Source organism: Phaseolus vulgaris, chromosome 1 (genome assembly GCF_051622355.1).
Source record: "Phaseolus vulgaris cultivar YP4 chromosome 1, ASM5162235v1, whole genome shotgun sequence".
NCBI lineage: Eukaryota > Viridiplantae > Streptophyta > Magnoliopsida > Fabales > Fabaceae > Phaseolus > Phaseolus vulgaris.
This window is the reverse complement of record NC_143498.1, coordinates 44,284,864-44,294,080: the sequence shown is the minus strand read 5'-3', so window position 1 is coordinate 44,294,080 and position 9,217 is coordinate 44,284,864. Positions and strand designations below refer to the sequence as shown.

General features: G+C 32.3%; 1 protein-coding gene across 3 annotated transcripts; it reads right to left on the bottom strand.

The window, feature by feature from the left end:
• Positions 1–214: 214 nt before the first annotated feature.
• Positions 215–7,355, bottom strand: LOC137814238 (serine/threonine-protein kinase Nek4). 3 transcript variants are annotated; one of them, XM_068616847.2, is made up of 15 exons: positions 7,221–7,355; positions 6,197–6,331; positions 5,961–6,027; positions 5,678–5,743; positions 5,309–5,355; positions 5,151–5,196; positions 4,959–5,039; positions 4,805–4,847; positions 4,649–4,698; positions 4,476–4,557; positions 4,280–4,329; positions 3,747–3,820; positions 3,112–3,163; positions 1,450–1,920; positions 215–916 (listed from the first exon to the last, which is right to left on the bottom strand). In XM_068616847.2, the coding sequence occupies exons 2-15, from the start codon at positions 6,280–6,282 to the stop codon at positions 317–319; spliced, it is 1,815 nt and encodes a 604-aa protein (XP_068472948.1). In that variant the 5' UTR covers positions 6,283–6,331; positions 7,221–7,355; the 3' UTR covers positions 215–316. The 3 variants fall into 3 exon arrangements, with proteins under 3 accessions (XP_068472948.1, XP_068472949.1, XP_068472947.1); XM_068616848.2 differs by having other exon boundaries at positions 7,149–7,222; XM_068616846.2 differs by lacking the exon at positions 7,221–7,355 and adding an exon at positions 6,595–6,714.
• Positions 7,356–9,217: the final 1,862 nt, after the last annotated feature.

Here is a 9,217-nt window from a genome sequence, read left to right as displayed (position 1 = left end):
CCCCAAGAACTTTTTACGATCAAGAATGAATAACTCTTGGAGCATAACTCCTTGGTGTAGTTACCTTCTTCATTTATAACTAAGCCTGAGGTGGACCGTTTATAATCTTGAGAAAACTTTAAAATGAGAGTTGATGCAAAAAGAGATGTGAGTATTATTCTATATGATGCATGCCTGTGGTGCACTACTCCTTGCATCTCAAGGAAAATGCTAATGCCGATAATAAAAGCCACTCTTCATTATTCTATCGTCAACATACACAACATTATGTACACTATCCGTTATCAATGATCATAAAGTGCATGAAAAGAAAACCTTAGACCACAGTTTCCTTAAAGCTCTTGGTCAACCAAATAGCTGTTTCCCTGGGGGAAACCTTCTCAGGCCCGAACGGCTTCAGCAACACCCCAAGCTCTTCAAACTTTTGTTGTTGTAGGAGTCTGGCACTGAACTCCAGCAAACCCTCCAATGCCTCTGCGCGCTGCTGGTATGAGGACGTGTCAAACCGGCGCTGATCCACCTCAGCAGAGGAGCGACTTGAAACACAAGCTTTTACATCCTCAGAACGGCATTCAGTTCCCTTTGGACCAGGGCAAGCATAACTGATACTGTTGGGGACAGTAACTTTGTCCTCCAGGATTAAACACTTGTCCATTGTGATGGAGATATCCGCAGTACTCCGTGTTGAGCTTGAAGAGCAGCGAGCTGAAGTTAATGATGGTCCACGGATAGGAAAAAAAGGATCCTCACAGAAAGGCATTGGGAATTCAGCCATCTTGTCGATTCGTGGTGCATTAACAGAGACATTAGGAGAGTTCAAATTTCCAAGGACACAAAAATTGGTGTACAAGTTTGTTGTCGCCCTGGCTCTTGGTGGTGAGGAAAACCTTCCAGATGGTGCATTAGATACTGGAAGCTGAAATGAAAAGAAGAAACTTAAGTATATATAGCCTGGATTCCGTGGGAACAAGTGAACTCTCTTCATCACCAAATCAAACATTGCAAACCACATCACCAATTAAGCTCATGTGCACTCTTGGCTCGGCTTATTTTGTAGATACAATACAATCATCTATGATTATCAGTTTTATAAGAAAACTTTTGTAAAATAAGAGAATATTTCTATACTCTACCACTAGAAAAATTTATATTGCCAACTAATTAAAAATCGTTGTTGATATAACTTTTAAGATAGTTATTGTAAAATCAGACATAACACACATGAGAGTTTGTGATTTGATAGTAGTGCAAAAGGGTCATCACAATTATATTTTGCTAGTAAGTAGACATGCTCACTCATGCATGCCGCATGTACGCACTGCCTAATTCTCTACTCCCACCATTGGGAATAAAAGAGAAATTAATTCAAACACTTTAGCACGAATTCATTTTTTTCCAATGGACATCAAGAGAAATGGAAATATTGGGTCATGCAGAGGATAAACTTACTGAATCTCGGTTTGGACGATTGTTTTTTATTGTCTTTGATGGTGCCATTGTTTTCCTTTTGGGGGAGGCAGAAGCTGTAACGGCCCTCAATCTTGGTGTTCTTTCCACTGTTGAGAACTTTGTGGCTTTTGATGTGTCAGCATTGTATTTGTTATATACACAACCTACAGATAGTTCATAGATTTTCTCTTCTGAACCAGAGGATAATCCATGTGCTCTTTGAGTAGAACACTGAGAAACTTGTTCAGTTCCAGAAATACTAGGATTCAGTGCCCTGTCCTTGCTAAATGACAAGAATTTATCTTGGTCAGAAAGAGTAGAAACAGATTCTGGCTCTACGTAAAGAGTTCTCCTTACGTAACTTGGCTCGGGCCATTGGAAAGGAAAAGTACTTCTTCTGGGGCTATTTAATTTAAGGTGAATCTTTTGAATGTAAGGCTGAAGATGCGGATGATTTAGTAATTCTGAAGCCTGTCAAAACAATCTGTGGTTAATTTGTTTTGAAGAAGTCCACCAAAAGAAAGTTAGCCAAGAGCCAATGCCTTGCAAATTTTGCCTAAACTAGTTATATAAAGGATGAAAAGAAAAAGATATCAAATTAAATTTGGAAATGTTGTAATGTCTCACATGAAAGGTATTGTGTGGCCGCCAAATTGCTCAACTTAAAACTTTTACAACAACTTTCAAAGTTGCTTCATAAAATAGAAGTGGAACTTAAACCAATGATGATGACTACAAGGATAATATCAAATTAAAGCCATATATTATCTATGGTCAACACAAGAATAGATGAAGAGATCAAAGGAAAAGTAGGCATGACCTTCATATCGCATGCTTAACAAATTTACTGCACCCAAAAGTATGGTGAAAATGGAAATGAAATGCCTAGGATAAAGGTCTAAACAACAAATTTACTGCACCCAAAAGTATGGTGAAAATGGAAATGAAATGCCTAGGATAAAGGTCTAAACAAAAAATCCTCTGACTAGCCTTCTACCTTTTGACTTGCATGTTGATGTACATGCCTTAACTACTTATTTATAATTTTGTATACTATTATGCATGCTCAGAAGCTTCTTCCGCCTTGCTAACTCCATAGATATCTCCTTAAAAAGTGATGAAAGTGGTAGCCTAACAATTTAAGTTCTGACATTTTTACATGAAAAATAATGTAAAAGTAACCATATATCCAAATTTCCTAAGCTTTCTACAGTTTGCTCCTATCATTTAAAGGTCGTGTATTATTTTAAAATTTAAATCTCTCAATCTCTACCTTTCTGTATGCCTCTACAAATTAATGCTCTAGATCTTCAGATTGCCCATCTTAATCTCAATCTATATATTTTCAGTTGTACTTGAATTTTAATTTCTCTTGAATAATCAAACAAAAATTGTCAAGTAGAAGCGTGAAACTAGAATCCTGTATATTTATGCTTATCCCATTACAGATTTTCCACTACCCAAGTCTCAGGTGACCCAAACAACAAGAAACAGCTCATTGCAGCACGTATGAACTTGAATAGCAATATCTTAAGAATGGTGCCCGAGAAATGAAGACCGAGGAAATAAAGTCAAATAATTTCACTTTTAGAGTCTGGTTTTAATCCATACATCAATAGCACCTTAATAAACGTAATGAAGTTCCCAAATGATAAAACTTACAGTTGGCCTCAGCTCTGGATTTTTCCGCAGCATACTTTTGACAAGCCCCCGACTGAAAGAAGAAATATGTATGTCAAACAAGTCACTGAATGAGGTTATCGTAACTTAAAGAGGGAATAATGATGAGGAGAATCAATGATATGTAATATATAGAGGAAAGTGCATATAGACAGAATAGGATTGCTCACTATTAACGGAGTCACCGTTGCAAAATGTATAATGGTAAACCAATTCTGATGACTGATTTACATGTCATCCTTCCAGTTCTACCATAACGTTTTGTACTTGTGTAAATCAAGTATATTGAAAAACGGTGTAAAATTTTAATTGATGAGAAACTTAACAATTAGCATGGATAACTCTACAACGTAAGTGTTAAATTTCATATTCCACAACAAAATTGGAAGCCTATGAGGGAGACCATAAAATCTAATGGTAGGTCTTACAAACTATGGGTGCGTAGTAAGGTTATTACCAATTACGAATTTGATTAATATCTGCATATATGAAAACATGAACGAGCTTTATTATTATTATTATTTTCGTTAATCAGTAACTATAGACACTAGCATATCAGTTAGATAAAGCAACTAAAAACAGAAAAGTCAAAGATTCTCACGAAACAGAGGACTCACAAAGCAGCAGTATACATAGCTGGCATGGGAGCTACTATACTCTTGTTTATTTTGTTAATCAATGATTGTATGTCCTGCTCAAATGAAGACAACACAGAAAAAAATTAAGAAGGTAGAGTCGATGATTTAATGTTGAGATATTCAGAAATGTGAAATACTGAGTTAGTATGACATCATAAATGGATGAGAAGCAAATCTTTCCAAAATGATACAACTAAAAGTCTCAAACATGAACATGAATGCTCAAAAATCGAACAACATAGTTTTAATTGTTTTAAACAATTTTTGCACCCTTAGAAAAATTTCATATTTAAGACTACAAAGTTCCTGGCATTTCATTAAAAATAATGAATATAAAAGCTTAGGATGGTCGCTTTAGAAATGTGAAATATTGAGCGTCAGATGCGCTTATAATCCAACAGCATAATTTTACTTTTAACCGAATTATTGTATCCTCAAGTACATTCTCCTATACATTTGTAAATAACATTTCAAGAGAAAAATGAATACAAAAGCTTTGGATCATAACTTACAAGTGCTTTAAAAGCTGGCTTGTGAGCAGCCATTTCATAGATACAGCATCCTGTCAAATGTTAAAATGATATATACATTTGTTTATTTTGTCAATCAGAACAAATGACAAATGTAGTTAAAAAGATACTGCAAAGCAGGGAACAAAAAAGAGTAATCAAGATTAAGCAATAGGAGTACAAATTCAAGCTATCATACCCAAAGACCAGATATCTGACTTGGAGCCATAGGGTATATCAGCAAGAAGCTCTGGGCACATATAACTTGGAGTCCCAACGACCTAAGTTTAGAGAAAAAGCAAACAGCAATTAATGCAGAAAAAAAAAATGTTGAAACAGTGAACAAAAAAATATTTTGTCAATATCACTCACTGAGGAAGCAAGATCATCAGATGTCAACATTTTAGCAAGACCAAAGTCCCCTGCATCCACAACGCATAGCATGCGGATAGTTACAACACACCAAATTCCAACTTAGAGATCAAATCTAGAGAGCAGTGTGAAGATAAAATGAGTAAGGCTATTTACCTAGACGAATATCTCGATCTTTTGTCAAGAATATATTTGAACACTGAAACAGTTGAAAATCACACATCAACATAAGGCTGTTCCTCAAAGTTCTCTGATATATTAGCTACATAACATCAGCTGTTGTTTAACTTAAAGAAGTCCTGTCCATTACCTTGACGTCACGATGAAGGATATGATTTACATGCAAGTAATCAAGAGCCATCAGCAATTGAACGAGCCACTTGCAAAGTTTCTGCATGCACAATGTTGACCTTTAACAATTATTTTATATAGTTCAAAAGATCTTGGGGCTGGAAATAGAAAAGGATCAGCTGTGAATGGAATTTTTATAAAAGTGATCAACCTCTTCAGAGAAGTTAACACCGTTAGCCTTTTTTATAGCTTCAGCCCTGTTCAACAGAGCCAAACGATTAAAAGATTACATAATTTGGCTAGTAAAAGACAATGTCTTAATAAATGCTCTAACTCAAATGTTTAAATTCAGAGCAAATTATGACTTACATATCCCCTCCTTCACAATAGCCAATGATGATACATACAAAACAACCCTGCAAGTAAAGATACCAGCTTGGCTAAATTCAGTATCTGAAATCAATCAAATTTATAATCCAATATAATGGACTACAATAGAGGTTCTTCTTTCAATATCTCCATTACTATGATAAAAATATAAAGCGTCTGTAAACAAATAAGTAAAGACCAAAATACTAAATTTGAAGATTCCAAAATAAGGTTTACTTTTGGCAAAACATTTAAACAAAAAAGGATTCTTGACAACATTAGTAAATCGAGCAAAAGTACACACAGACACACACGCACAATCATGAAAATCAACAGAGTTAGAAAGCTCTGTTTGAAAACAATGCTAACCTTTTCAACCCAGGAATCTTTATACTCCACAATAAATGGATTTCGAACTTTAGATATAAGCTCCATCTGCAAGACAAAGAGCCAACAAAGCGTCTTACAATCTAATTAATGAGAAACCTAGGCTTAAAGATCAACTTCAAATTTCAAGCTGCAAATACTAACACAACAATAGAAAATATACAACGATGAATATTTCATTTTCTACATGAAAACATCTGGCCTTCGCTAATCCCTTCCAGAAAAAGGACAATCATTCAATAAAAACCAACACTAAGTGGGTTACCTCCTGGTGAGCAGATCTACGGGTTCTGTCAGTTTGGCGAGCAAGACGAATCTTTTTAAGGACATACCTAAAATATAAATGGCATAACTCATAAAAAGTAGACCATATATATGATATAACAGGCTATGGATATTAGCAACACTTAATAAGTTCACAAACAAATACTTAACATATTAACCTGCAAAAGGATATATAATATCTTAAAACATCTGAACAAGGTATTGGATGACACTCACTTTTTCTTTTCGTGCCTATGCCTCACAAGCAGAGCAGAACCAAATGCACCCTTGCCAATTTGTTCTAGAATTTCATACTGCTCCATTTGAACTAAACTCGCTTTACCACTCACTACCAATGATAGAGTGAAATTCCTGGAAATGATAGTAAATAGCAACACTAATCTTATCATAAATAAATAAATAATAACAGACAGACCCATAATGTAACATAATCCGTTGCCGCTACAAATATGTTGAGCTATTTCCAATTACAAAATGATGATCAGATTGAGAACAATACATCCACAAGAAATAATTCTGCAGTGGTAACTGACAACTCTACCAGATTCTTGCAGAACAAGATCTGGAATCTGGACATAAAAATAGAACACTGCTAAAATCATGCAAGTATTTACCACTTTCTGCAGACATGAACCTTTCTCGTCAAGGGACTAATCATTTCCAAACTATAATTATATAAACATAAAAAGCTGTCATACAATAGGAGAGCTGTGTAATAAAGAGCACTAAATGTGACCAATCAGTTCTGGTTTGTTTCTTTACGTCCTTTAATCGTTCAAAGGCCAATACCAGCAATTATGTGGTTAGGTTTTAACGACAATCATTCAACACTTCAAACTTGCAAACTAAAAAGTGGAACAAAAGACAGAAATTCAACTCCATAAAAACCCAGTTCCGTTAGACATGATTTTTATTTCATGTCATCGTAATTACAACTAACAAATGCATAATTCAGATTATCAAGTCAGCAGCTAACAATAGACTCCCCATATTCTCCGTAAGCTGTGTGAAACTTGACAATTGATAACAAAAAATGAAAAAAAATTACAAATAAGTGTTTCATAATTCAGTTACTTTACCAATGATGAATGAAACTGAAAACACAGAAGAGGGGGGGAAATACAGAACTCTCAGTAACATACATAAGCACAGCAAGCAAGTAACTTACAAGGCAAAAACTATATACAGATGACAAACAAGAGCAGAGTTTACAATGAACTGTTATTAAAAGGAAAAGAACCTGAATTCGTGAAATTAAGAAGCAATTCGGCTAATGTTACAGAGAATTTTGCAATTGCAGTTTTGTAAAGTTAGCACTGAGCAGCCCTGTTAATATTTTAAGCCAGCATAAACCATATCATATAAAAATATTATTAAACTATGATATTATAATGTTGTTGCTTATATTTTATTTTGAAATCGAGCAATCAATATTAGAAAGAGAGAGAGCGCCAAAACCATAGAAGAATTAAAGTGCACGCAAAAGGGACGTGTGATTCCAAAATGTGAAATTATTTTACTATTACATAATTTTTTTTCATGCAAAAGCTTTGTACTATAATAAAAAGTAATAATATATATATATATGATAAAGTGATTAAATGGTTAAAAAAATATTTTATAAATAATATAACTCTTACAAAAATAGTAAGAGAATGAGAAAGAGTCGAAAGTGTAAAAGTTGACAGCACTTGACGACAAGAGAGGTGCACGGGTGGTCTGTTAATAACGTACATTATTCAAAGCCTGCGTTATCAATTTTTAAGATAAATTATTGTTTTTCTCATATTATATATTTTATTTTTCCCTATTTTTTTTATCAAGTTAGTGATTTTAATGATAAAAGACTTCATGTTATTATAAATATTACTCTTATTTTTATAATGATGAAAAAAAAAAATCAAACTTAATAAACCCTGGTCTTGTCTTTATAAAAAAATTTAACTTCTAACAGTCCTTCCATCTACTTTTGATAACATCAACCAAAGCATTGATGATTTATAAATGAACCACACAAACTAGAAGAGATGAAATATTTAATTAAGTAAATAAAAAAAAATTGAAACTTTAAATAAATATAAAAAACATAGTTAAATATTTATTTAATAATTATTATTTTTATCAAAGAAGAGATTTATTTTTATATAAACTTGATTGAAAATTTATTAAAATCAGATTCAAAAAGCTTATGTTGAATCAAGAGTGTAAAGGAATACTTGAATGCAATAGAAATATTCGGAAAAAAAATATTTTACCAAAAATAATAAGAAAATATTTTCGTAAGCATATGTGTATTACGATTCTCGTGTTAATTAATTTAATAATTATATCTTTTTAATTTGATAGTGAAATTATAGTAGACTATCGTAATCTTGTCATAAATGTATTTATTATTTTTTTTCACTCAACTTTATTGTTTTAATTACCTAATAAAGAAAAGAAAATCATACACTTTATTACTCAACAATCCATCAATTGTCATTAGTACGTTAGACGTTTCTTCATAAATGATTTAAAAAAAATTAAACACGACCTAACTTTCATTACTATGTTTTGCAAATTTATTTATAAATTCCTTAAAATAAGTTTAACATGTATTATAAAATTATTTGATAAATTTAAATAAATTCTTCCAAATATTTCCTATAAATTGAGTAATCTCCTTCATACTATCCCATACTTGTTGACACTTTTTCACTTAAAAATATTTTAGAGGTCTAATATTAATATATATATATATGTTGACATTTTCAAAAATATTTATTACTAACAAATTGATTTTAATTATTTTAAAAAATTATGATAACCAAATTTTATAATTCCCATGTATAAACAAATTGTCCGGCCAAATATATTTTTTATACGAACTCTTAATTAGTTTAACCATGTACCTAATCTACAATAAAGCACACCCACTTTGCCTATTATTAATTTAAATTTTATGTGTGTGTGTGTGTGTGTATATATATATATATATATATATATATATATATATATATATATATATATATATAACTTTATATGAAAATGTTTTCCCTTGTAGTTAGGTTTTTAGTTGATTCAGTGTCAATTCTAAGTTAAATATTTAAGTTGGGTTGTCCATATCTTCTTCTAAGCAAATTAATGTTTGCCTTTATTATTCTTAGTTCTTATATCAATCACTTTTCTTTCTTAGAACATGATTAATGATGAAATATCATATTTACATGTTTTTATTACATCATTATTACAATATAG

Bases quoted from the DNA above. Each gene is read 5' to 3' on its own strand.
- LOC137814238 (XM_068616846.2), bottom strand. From the start codon at position 6,638: ATGATTAGTCCCTTGACGAGAAAGGTTCATGTCTGCAGAAAGTG. The intron at 5,744-5,960 runs GTAACCCACTTA...TTTGTCTTGCAG, and splicing joins GTAGATCTGCTCACCAGGAG to ATGGAGCTTATATCTAAAGT. The intron at 4,699-4,804 runs GTAAATAGCCTT...TTGTGGATGCAG, and splicing joins AGATCGAGATATTCGTCTAG to GGGACTTTGGTCTTGCTAAA.